Source organism: Dasypus novemcinctus, chromosome 23 (genome assembly GCF_030445035.2).
Source record: "Dasypus novemcinctus isolate mDasNov1 chromosome 23, mDasNov1.1.hap2, whole genome shotgun sequence".
NCBI lineage: Eukaryota > Metazoa > Chordata > Mammalia > Cingulata > Dasypodidae > Dasypus > Dasypus novemcinctus.
This window is the reverse complement of record NC_080695.1, coordinates 71,346,718-71,357,692: the sequence shown is the minus strand read 5'-3', so window position 1 is coordinate 71,357,692 and position 10,975 is coordinate 71,346,718. Positions and strand designations below refer to the sequence as shown.

General features: G+C 70.2%; 2 protein-coding genes across 6 annotated transcripts; both read left to right on the top strand.

Moving 5' to 3' along the window:
• Positions 1-127: 127 nt before the first annotated feature.
• On the top strand, positions 128-6,030 carry TEDC2 (tubulin epsilon and delta complex 2). 4 transcript variants are annotated; one of them, XM_058286609.2, is made up of 10 exons: positions 128-203; positions 352-450; positions 654-724; positions 854-1,256; positions 1,695-1,748; positions 2,297-2,390; positions 2,566-2,677; positions 2,774-2,875; positions 3,237-3,415; positions 3,577-6,030. In XM_058286609.2, exons 1-10 carry the CDS (start codon positions 178-180, stop codon positions 3,721-3,723), a joined length of 1,287 nt encoding a protein of 428 aa, XP_058142592.1. In that variant the 5' UTR covers positions 128-177; the 3' UTR covers positions 3,724-6,030. The 4 variants fall into 4 exon arrangements, with proteins under 4 accessions (XP_058142592.1, XP_071067542.1, XP_058142591.1 ...); XM_071211441.1 differs by having other exon boundaries at positions 145-203; positions 1,692-1,748; XM_058286608.2 differs by having other exon boundaries at positions 145-203; positions 2,566-2,875; positions 3,577-3,816.
• Positions 6,031-8,219: 2,189 nt separating this feature from the next.
• On the top strand, positions 8,220-10,919 carry NTN3 (netrin 3). 2 transcript variants are annotated; one of them, XM_004470030.4, is made up of 6 exons: positions 8,220-9,368; positions 9,437-9,625; positions 9,707-9,856; positions 9,941-9,991; positions 10,118-10,192; positions 10,493-10,919. In XM_004470030.4, the coding sequence occupies exons 1-6, from the start codon at positions 8,441-8,443 to the stop codon at positions 10,831-10,833; spliced, it is 1,734 nt and encodes a 577-aa protein (XP_004470087.3). In that variant the 5' UTR covers positions 8,220-8,440; the 3' UTR covers positions 10,834-10,919. The 2 variants fall into 2 exon arrangements, with proteins under 2 accessions (XP_004470087.3, XP_071067540.1); XM_071211439.1 differs by lacking the exon at positions 10,493-10,919 and having other exon boundaries at positions 9,707-9,852; positions 10,118-10,486.
• The last annotated feature ends 56 nt before the right edge of the window (positions 10,920-10,975 follow it).

The following is a 10,975-nucleotide window of genomic DNA, read 5'->3' as shown; positions in this document are numbered from 1 at the left end:
GCCCCGCCCAGCTGAGAGCAGGAGGGGCGGCCGGGCCCCGGGGCGGACTCGCCGCGCGGCTAGGGCGTCCGGCCCGGCCTGAGCTCTGGGCTCCGGATTGGGCATCTGGCCGGAAGTGGGCGGGCCCCTAGCCCGGAAGGGGCGGGGCTCCCCGGCGGCGGCAAATCTGCCGCCTTCATGCTGCCGGCCGACTGCTCACGCCGGTGAAGGCCGCGCGCAGGGGGGCGAGCCGGGTGGGGGAGGGACGGGCGGGAGCCCGGGGGGAGCCCGGGGAGTGTGGGGAGCGCGGGGGAGCCGGCGGGGGGAGCTTGGGCGGGCGGTGCGCCTGCTGAGCCGCCGGGTCCCCCGCAGGCTGCTGGCCGAACTGCGGGGCGCCCTGGACGCTTGCGCGGAGCGGCAGCGGCAGCTGGAGCGGAGCCTGCGCGTCTCCCGGCGCCTGCTGCGGGCCTGGTACGCGGACCCCTTGGGACTGCCGGGCCCAGCCCCCCTCGACCCCGGAATCCGCCTCAGGGTCCCCGACCTAGCGACCGAGCCCCAGCCACGCCCCTCTCCCCCTCCCAGCAGACCCTGAGGCGGGGCGGGGGTGCTACCGGGGGCCAGGCGACCCCTAGGGTTTACCCGGTCCGTGCCACGGCTACCCTGTGCCTTTTCAGGGAGCCAGTCGGGTCCCCCACTGCGGAGCCAACTCTGGGGCCAGACACGCAGAAAGAAGAACTGTCTCCAGGTAAACCTTGGCCACCCACCTCCTCCAGGTGCTGCCCCTGGCCCGCGTGCAGGTGTCAGGGAGGGCGCCGCCCCGCTCCTGGGAGACAGTGTTGAGGGGCCTCTGCACGGTTCTTGCCTTTCACGGCAGGCACACCCAGCCCTCAAGACCTCAAAGAGCTGGAGCTCCTGACCCAGGCACTGGAGAAAGCTGTACGGGTCCGAAAAGGCATCTCAAAGGCTGGAGCAGGAAACAAGGCTCCTCTTCCGAAGTCCGGGTCCATTGTCACTCCTGCTACCACAGCTCCCCTGCAACTCCGGGCCCCTGGCCGGGCTGGCAGCCATGCATCAGAGACGAAGGCCCCCAGGGGCATCTGCCAGACCAAAGCGCCCGCTAAGGGCCACCCCCAGCACAAGCCACTCTCCTCTGGGGATAGGACCTCTCAGGAAAGGGCATCCCGAACCACGGGGCCTGGACTGGGCCTCAGGGACCAAGCGACGGCCCCACCAGCTGCTCAGCCGGCCCCAGAAGCTTTCACGCTCAAGGAGAAGGGGTAGGCTTCCCAAGCCTTCCCGAGCTTTCTCCATCTGCTCAGACCTTGGCCAGCAGCAAAGCTGTGGGATTGCGGGTGACAGGCACAGCGGGGTGCCAAGCTGCGTGTGGGCAAGGGGAGGCTAGACCTGCCCCTGGAGGCCCGTGTCCCTGGAGCTGGTGGAGTGGACCAGCTGCTGGGGCCAGTCCTGCTGTCCGCCCCAGTGTCCAGGGCATCTTCCCTGCTGGGCGTTCCAGGGGGCTCCGCTCGTGGTGCTCTCTCACCCTAATTCCTGCCAGAGCAGTCCTGGGCTGGGCCAGGTCCCACGGCCACTGCAGGACCCCTGTCTGGGGGCTGGCCTGAGTATGGGGTGGGGGTGAGCCTTACCCCTGATGGGGCTCTGAGCAGGGAGCGCCCCAGGGTGAGGCAAGGCAGCTCTGACACCCATTTCCCCAGCAGAAACCTCCTGCAGCTGCCTGCGGCCTTCCGGAAGGCGGCTTCTCAGAACTCCCGGTGAGGCCAGGTCTTGTGGCTGGGTGGGGACAGAGGGGAGACCAGGGAGGCGTGGGGGACAGACTTCCCACCAGCTTCAGGACCTCCTGGCAGGCCCCTTGGCTCTCGTGTGAGCAGTCTGGACCACCTTTGGCCCCTCTGAGGCTCCCAGCTGACCCCTTACGAGCTGTGGAGTCTTGAGCAAGACTTCCCTGGATCTGTGTCCTGATTTGTCTTAGCGGGGCGGTGGGGGGGGGTGGGCAAGAGGTGGTGCGAGGCGTAAACGAGGTGGCCGCTTTCGGCTGTCTGCACTGTGATCCTTCGTCAGTTGTCACAGTTACCTGTCACTCCTGTGGCCCCCTCTCCTCAAGGGACACTGGGCTCTCTCTCCTTGTTCTTTGCCCCATCCTGGTTACTGTTCTCTTGATCTTGGGGGCCCCCTGGCAACTAGCAGAGCCAGACACCCCAGGCTGGGGCCCTCCCCCTGGCCTCCCCCCAAGGCCTTGCCCCACTGCCTGGAATAACCGGCTTGTCTCCCGATTCCTGGGCTGCCCACATGTGTGTCCCAGCCTGTGGGCGCAGATGAGCTCCACAGAGACCAGTGACTCTGCAGGTGCCACGGCCACCGCCAAAGCCCAGTTCCTCCAGAAAATGCAGGTAGCTGTATCCTTTGTGGGCTCGGGGGCCCTCCGGGGCTCGATCTGTTAGACTTCAGGAGCAGCCCGAGAAGGGTCAGTGTGGGGCAGCCAGGCTGCTCTCAGCAGGATCCTGCCAGGGTCACCGTCCCTGCTCCAGGGGAGGGACCTGGCTGCGGGAAGCTTTCCCTGACTGCTCCGAGTCAGGCCTGTGCGGCCCCAGGCTCAGTGCTGCCGAGATGGAGGCAGAGGTGCGGCGCCTGCAGAAGGCCTGCTGGCTGCTGAGGCTGCGCATGCAGGAGGAGGTGGCCGCAGGTCAGGAGCGCGGGGGTGGGCATGGGCGCAAGCGGGGAGGGCCGGGCTGGCTGGGGGGCCAGCCCGCACCGCAGCCCACCCCCTTACCCCACGCAGCGCCCACCGACTGGAAGCAGGAGCTGCGCTGTCTGCTCACCCTGGAGGGGCTGCAGGCCATGGTGGGGCAGTGTCTCCACAGGCTGCAGGAGCTGCAGGCCGGTGAGGCCCCGCCCCTGCCCCACTTGCCCTGGAGCCTGGACGGGGGCCACATCACGGGGCCCCCTAAAGCGGGTGGGCAGCCCAGAGACCTGGAGGCGGGCAGCCCTGCCAGGGGACCCCTGCTGCATCCTGGCTTCTCACCAGTTGTCCTGCAGTCCCAGAAACAAGTGGGGCCAGCCGTCGCTCCTCACCCCCGAGAGCCCCTCACGCCTGCTCCTGGCCAACAGCTGCATGGCTCTGGGCAGGAGACACAGAAACGGGGGGATAGGAGTGGCTATGGAGAGGTGACAGCAGCAGGCCAGCAGCCTTGGGCATGGTGCTGCCCACATGACCACAGTCTCTTGTCTTCCCCCAATGGCAGAGCAGCAGCTGGGGCCATGGCCTGTGGGGTTGCCCCCAAGGTCCCTGTCCCCCTGTGGAGAAGAGGACCCCAGCTGGGGCCCCCGGCTGCTCCTCTACTCCAGCACCCAAGAGCTGCAGACCCTGGCAGCCCTCAGGCTGCGGGTGGCCATGCTGAGCCAGCAGGTCCACCTGGAGAAGGTACTGGGGAGGGGGTGGGCTCTCCCTGGAGGGAGGGGAGTGGGGGTAGGGTGGGCTGGGGCGTGCACACCCAGCATGGTCAGCCTGGAAGTCCCCGCCAGGCGCACTGCCCTGCAGGATGCCCACCTGAGACCTGGGCCCTCTGCCACTGCCACCCCTAGGTCCTGATGGCCGAGCTCCTGCCCCTGGTGAGCGCCCGGGGGCCCCAGGGCCTGCCGGGGCTGCCTCTGTGCCGGGCTGTGCACAGCCTGCTCTGCGACGCGGGCGAGCGCTTCCCCACCATCCTGCGGGACGAGCCCACCGGCTGAGCCCCTCCCGCCAGGCCTGGGGGCAGATTCGGGGACTTCCGTGGTGTGGGGGGGCTCGGAGTGACTTTGCGGTGTCCGGGCATCTGCGGCCTCCCTTGCTCTGGGTTCCTGGGCAGGGCACGGTGTTTTGCCCCTCTGCCGGGCCCTGAAAGGACCCTTGTGTTCTAGAAAGTAGGTCTATCCAAGTAGCGTGGAGGCACGGCCGTGGTGCGTGTCTCCGTTCCTCTGTGTTTTCCCTTTTCTGTCGAGGTCCCATACACCCTCGGGTGCTGAGAAGGAAGAGGGACACACACCCTGGTGGGCAGCACTGTGGGATCCCCATCTCCCTGCCCCCCGTGCCTGGAGTGCCCCGGGCCCCTTGGAAGACACCAAGCCCTGTCCCCTGTGTCAGGAAGCGGGCTGGTGGCCACCGTGTCTCCAGGTGCCATTGCGGTGGCAAGTGGGGGCTGCAGCGGGGAAAAGCCATTTACTCTTTGCCCAGCAGAAGCCTCCCTGCCTCTCCAGCCCACCCCCTTCTCCAGTCACCCCTCCACTGCGCCCCCATCCCCTGCTGAGGGAAGTTGTGTTCCCCAAGGAGGGCCAGAGGGTGCGGGTTGAGCCGAGCCTCCCTGGTCGCTTTCTTGTGGTGAGACGTGGAGCAGCATCCTGATGGACTCGGGGCCACGTCCTCACCTGGGGCCGTGGCGAGGGCTCTGGGATGCTGGTGTCAGCCGCAGCTGTGGCCTGTGCTCAGGAGGCACTGTCACCGGTGTGCCTTTACTGAATCCTGGCCGGGCGCCTGCTGTGTGTCCGGCACTTCCCTCTCATGGGCAGCTTGGGGCTTTCGCACACTGGACTGGGAGGGGCCACTGCAGCAGGAGAGACCCCAGTCCCTGAGGGGAGTGGGCAAAGGAAGGTGTTCTCTGCACCTGGCGGGGGCCTCCCAAGAGGGCAGCAGGGGGAATGCAGCTCACAGGCGCAGAAGGCCAGGAGCGCCTGGGCCAGGCGTGTTGCGTCATGGGTGGAGGGGCCAGCGAGGTCCTGGGAAGCAGCCTTGGTGGCTCCTTGGCACCCAGCCAGGAGGCCCGTGTGCCCAGGGCCCCAGGCCAGAACCCCTGTGGCGTGGGGCTGGGCTCTGAGGCTGCTGGGAACCAGGTGGGAAGCAAACAAGGCCGCCTGGAAGGGCTAGGGCTGCCAGCGGAGGAAAGCCAGGGAAGGCCAGGTGGGTGCCCCACCCTGCAGCCGCCCCTCCCGGAGGCTGCTTCGTGTCTGCCTCGGCTCTAGCCCCCACCTGCCTGTCTGGAAACCGCACCCTTCTCCCAGCACAGAGGCAGCCAGGAGGACCCCACCACTGGCCTTCCTGCAGGCTCTGCAGGCTGCTCCGCCCAGCCCCCTGCCCATCTGTCCCCAGCCAGGCCCAGCCGGGCATCAGTGACCCATCTATCCCTAGGCTAGACGGGGCATTGGTTGGTCGGCTCCTGGGGACCCCTTGTGGGCGCACCTGGAGCTTCCTGGACAGGAGTTGTGGATGGCATGGGGGCGTGCCTGACTAGGGCCCCCATTAATGTTCTCTCATCGCATTGGGGTCAAAGCAGGAGGCCGAAAACCCCTCCCCGGGTGCTCCCAGTGGCGTCACCGCAACCCCGGCCAATCCGCTCTGCCGTGGCATGCAGGGCTGCGCGGGCGTCTAAAACCACTCCCACACCCGGGGCCCACACCAGCGGCATGAGCGCGCCTGAGCCCCCGCCCGCAGCATCCCCCGCGCCCACCCCGCCAGGCCCTGCGCCCCCCAGGACCCTGCATGTGCTGCTCTTGGCCACCGGAGGCGCCGGGGGCTCATGGCCGCGCTGTGTCCTGCCGTTCGGTGCTGTGGCCCTGCTGGCCGGTACCGCCGCCACAGCCATCACCTTCTCACTGCGCGGACCCCGCCTGGACCTGGCCCAGGGCGCGGCGCTGGCGGCACTCGGGGCCGGCCTCGGGCTGCTGGCCGCCGCCTTCCTGTGCTGGCGCATTCGGAGGCGGGAGCCAGCGCCCCCTCCCCCGGAGGCCACAGGCAGTCCGGGCACCTCCCACTCCCCGACCTTGCACGGGCGGCGGGAGCCCCCTCCCTAAACCCTTTCCGCCCCAGCCCTTGGGAGGTCCGGCCGCGGGGCCACAGGCCCTTTCCTTTCCTTCCCTCACATCCCTTTCCAGCGTTCCCCCCATGGCCGCTGGGACCTGCACGGCTTGGGAGGGGCAGCCTGCTGGGCCCCTCCCCGGCTGTCTTTCCTGGGCAGACTGTGGAGCCCCTCGAGGGCGCTCAATAAATGTGTGTACAACACGAGACCAGCAGTGGCTTGCGGGTGCGTCGTCTGGAGGGCTGGGATGGGCATTGGATCTACCTTTCCCCCTGGAAGCCTGCGTGTGCCCCGAGGCCAGCAGCCATCACCCTGCATGTCTGGGGACTGCAGCGGGGCAGGGGTTGCAGGTTTGGGGAGGGGAGACAGAGCCTCTTTGTTGTTGAAGTTGCTTGGAAGGGGGGGGCTGCCCGAGGCCCTGCTTGTGGCTGGGGACAGGTGGCCCAGTGCAGAAGGAGCAACGGGCCGGCACCTGGGGCTGTGTGGAAGGCACGCCCTAAGACCCATCACTCCAGGGACTACAGAGGGATCATGGGGGGCGGGCTGCAGTCTACAGATGGGCAGTCCCAGCAGAACTGAGGCTCAAGCACCTTCCTTCCGTCAGCAGACCTGGCTCTGAACTTGACCCACCCTGGGGCAGGACTGGGCCTTACTGGCTCTCAGTTGCTTGTGGCTGTTTTAAGGACAGATTCTCTGCATTGGGAGGCTGGGGGACAGGGCCCCGTGACCATCGCTCTGTGGGGACAGGGAGGGCTCACAGCCTTCCTGCTGCTGCCCGAGGAGAAGGGAGAAGGCAGGAGTCCCTGGCCTGAGCCCTGGCCCCTTCCAAGCCTCCCATCGGTCCCTCCATGCCACCCCACACCTGTGGCCCTCAGGCCGGCAAGAGGCACTTGCACAGGATGCTAGGGACTCCAGGAGTCAAGGCCCAATGCCCGAGACCTGGCTCCCTCCCCTGGGAGGCTCCAGCGTCCTCCTCCTCTTCTGGAGAACACCGTGCTCACCTGCGCCCCCTCTTGGTATCCCGCAGGCAACAGCTCTGTTCACGCAGGCTCCCCGTGCTCCAGTTGCTGGCGTCCCCCAGCCGCAGGCCCCCACCTGGGCTCAGCTTCCCACCTGAAGTGCCACTCAGACCCCAGGGCTGCCCTGGCGTGGGGCCTGGGGCTACCCCCAGCCCCTCTTGGGGTGCTTAACCCTCCATCAGACACTTAAAGGCCGCGCTGCCTCAGTTTCCCTCCCAAAGCTGCCAGGATATAGACTGGGCTTGGGTCCTGACACGGAGCCACTTCTGGCCACGCTGACCCCAGCGACCAAACCTGATGACCTTCACCTCCACACTGGTCTTTAAGGCAGACCATGCCCTGAACCCCAAAGGCTCTGCTACATGGTACCCCCGCCCTCCTGGGCCCATCATGGCTGCACCAAGACGCCCCAAGACCCAGGAAGGCCTCGGGCACTCCAGCTGCTTTTGGGTGAGAAGTCGGCAGAACAGACTGAGGCCTGTTGAGCCCCCAGACTGGGTCCTGGACCTACATGGACCCAGCCCGTCCTCCCAGCAGCTCAGTAAAGCACATTGGCTGCACCTGGCAGGTGAAGAAACTGAGGCTCGGGCAGGTGAAGGAGCGCAGGCTGCACAGCCAGCGGCACGAGTTGCGTGGATCCAGTCGGACCTGGTTCCAGTTCTGGGTCCTTTCCCCTGGAGCCGGATTCCACCTCGGGGACACTCCATGGCCCTCGGGCCATGTCTGCCTCCCCCTGCCCTGCGCAGGTCCTGGGGAGCTGGGGGTGGGGGCACAGCCAGGACCACAGCCCTCAGACCCAGGCAGGGCCTGCCGAGACCCTGAGGGAGGCAGGGCCCAGACCCACACCCGCCTGGCACAGACCCAGGACAGTCAAGGCAGGCGCTGGGACCCTGCTGGGTGGTCCCCGCGGCCCCTCCAGCCCCTTCCCGTCCGCGCATTCCTGGCTCTCCGCCCCACCCCCGGCTCCCCGGCCTGCCAGTCCCCTCTCCGCCGGCCCAGCCCGCGTCTGAATCTGCTTCTGATTGCGGCCCCGCCGCCGCGGCCCCCTCCTCTCCTCTCCCCTCCCCTCCCCTCCCCTCCCCTCCCCTCCCCTCCCCTCCCCTCCCCTCCCCTCCCCTCCCCCTCCTCCACGGCCCGAGCAGCCCCGCCCCCGGCCGGGCCCAGGCTCGCGCCTGCTGCGCCCCCCACCCCTGCTGGCCCCGCGCGCCCGCCCTCGCTGCCGCGGGAGGAGGCCGCGGCCCCGGCGCCCCAGGCCCCGCCCGCGCACGGCCCTTCCCCGGCGGCCGGGAGACCTGCGGGGCCCGGGCCTCGGTGGGTGAGTGCGCGCCGAGCCGGGGCGGCGGGCGGGGCCTCCGCGGGCGGGGGCCGCGAGCGGGGCGCGGGAGCCGGGCCGCCTGTCACGGCTCCAGGCCCCGCGGGAGGTCGCGCTAGCGTCCTTGCGCGGAGCCGGTCGGTGCCCGCGACCGCTCCCACCTCTGGGCCGCGGCTGGGGCCGCCGGGGGCGCGGCCTGTGGGGCCTGCGGGCGCGGCCTGGAACCGGGGCGCTTTCGCCCCGAGGGCAGCGTCCCGGGGCGCCGGCCAGCTGACCTCCGCGCTCCGGCCATGCCCGGCTGGCCCTGGGGGCTGCTGCTGACCGCGGGCACGCTCTCGGCCGCGCTGAGCCCTGGGCCGCCCGCGCCCCCCGACCCCTGCCACGACGAGGGCGGGGCGCCCCGCGCTTGCGTGCCCGGCCTGGTGAATGCGGCCCTGGGCCGCGAGGTGCTGGCGTCCAGCACGTGCGGGCGCCCGGCCACGAGGGCCTGTGACGCCTCCGACCCGCGGCGGGCACACCCGGCCGCCCTCCTGACCTCGGCGGGGGGCGGCGCTGGGCCGCTGTGCTGGCGCTCGGACTCGCTGGCCCGGGCGCCCCTCAACGTGACCCTGACCGTGGCCCTGGGCAAGGCCTTCGAGGTGGTCTTCGTGAGCCTGCGCTTCTGCTCGGCGCCGCCCGCCTCCGCCGCCCTGCTCAAGTCGCAGGACCACGGCCGCAGCTGGGCGCCGCTCGGCTTCTTCTCCTCCCACTGCCGCCTGGACTACGGCCGCCCGCCCGTACCCGCCACCGGTCCCGCGGGTCCCGGGCCGGAGGCCCTGTGCTTCCCGGCACCCCAGGCCCAGCCCGATGGCAGTGGCCTGCTGGCCTTCAGCGTGCAGGACGGCAGCCCGCCAGGCCTGGACCTGGCCAGCAGCCCAGTGCTCCAGGACTGGGTGACCGCCACGGACATCCGGGTGGTGCTCACGAGGCCCACCGCGCCCGGAGACGCCAGGGCCTCCGAGGCCGCCGTCCCTTACTCCTACTCGGCTGCCGAGCTCCAGGTAGGCGGGCGCTGCAAGTGCAACGGGCACGCCTCGCGGTGCCTGCCGGACACCCAGGGCCGCCTGGCCTGCGACTGCCGGCACGGCACAGAAGGGCCCGACTGCGGCCGCTGCAAGCCCTTCTACTGCGACCGGCCCTGGCAGCGGGCCACGGCCCGGGAAGCCCACGCCTGCCTCGGTGAGGCCCTGGAGGGTGGCCTGGCGGGGTGGGGGTCTGGCGGCCCCTGACGCCAACCCTCCCCGCAGCCTGCTCCTGCAACGGGCACGCCCGCCGCTGCCGCTTCAACATGGAGCTGTACCGACTGTCGGGCCGCCGCAGCGGGGGCGTCTGCCTCAACTGCCGCCACAACACCGCCGGCCGCCACTGCCACTACTGCCGCGAGGGCTTCTACCGTGACGCGGGCCGTGCCCTGAGCGACCGCCGCGCCTGTAGGGGTGAGCCGGCTCCCGGTGCCCTGTGCCCTCCCACCCCCTACCCCCCCAACCGGGCCTTTGACCATCCGCTTCTGCCTTCAGCCTGCGACTGTCACCCAGTTGGTGCCGCTGGCAAAACCTGCAACCAGACCACAGGCCAGTGTCCCTGCAAGGACGGGGTCACCGGTCTCACCTGCAACCGCTGCGCACCCGGCTTCCAGCAGAGCCGCTCTCCTGTGGCGCCCTGTGTCAGTGAGTGAGCCCCCGCCCCGCACCCTGCCCGCTGCGGCCGCACCCCCCTCCCCATCACAGGCCATTCTCCCATCCTCCCCGCAGAGATCCCTGTCCCCGGACCCACAGAGGAGAGCAGCCCCGAGGAGCCCCAGGGTGAGTGGACACAGACTGGACCCCAGCTGGTGTCCTTGGGGGAGGGGGCTGTGGGTTCAGGGAGGTGAGGAGAGGATGCAGGATGGGGCGGTGGGGAGCTGTGCCAGCAGCCAGCCCTCCCCCCAGACTGCGACTCGCACTGCAAACCTGCACGGGGCAGCTACCGCATCAGCCTCAAGAAGTTCTGCAGGAAGGACTACGGTAAGTGGCCTGCCTCCTGCCCCTGACCTTCGACCTCCTGCCCCCGACCTTCAGCCTCTTGCTCCTGACCTTCTGACCTTTTCCAACACCTCGTCCCTGCTGCCCCATTCGTCCCTCAGACACCCTGACCCTCACCACGGGGATCCAAGTCCCATCCCCACCCTCTGGATCCCCCACTGTCGCTAGCCCCCCGCCCCAGCAAACTCGTGTGCACGCTGTGCTCCCCTCGGGTGGGTCCCCCGGCCCCTCCTTGGGGCCCACTCCGCCCCGCCTGACCCCGTCCCCTCTGGCCTCCCGCAGCTGTGCAGGTGGCGGTGGGCGCGCGCGGCGAGGCGCACGGCGCGTGGACGCGCTTCCCGGTGGCCGTGCTCGCCGTGTTCCGGAGCGGCGAGGAGCGCGCGCGGCGCGGGAGCAGCGCGTTGTGGGTGCCCGCGCGCGACGCGGCCTGCGGCTGCCCGCGCCTGCTGCCCGGCCGCCGCTACCTGCTCCTGGGGGGCGGGCCTGGGGCCGCGACGGGCGGCCAGAGGCCCGGGCTCAGCGCCGCCCGCGGCAGCCTCGTGCTGCCCTGGCGGGACGCGTGGACGCGGCGCCTGCGGAGGCTGCAGCGGCGCGAGCGGCGGGGGCGCTGCGGGGCGGCCTGAGCCCGCCGGCCAGGCGGGAACCGGGTGCGGGCGGCGCACTACCCCCTTCCAGGCAGTTCCCTTTAGCGCCTTCTCGCGCGTCACCGTCACGCGCGTCGCCCATCTGGGCTCGCCGCCCCCGCAGGCGCCTCCCTCGGAGCCT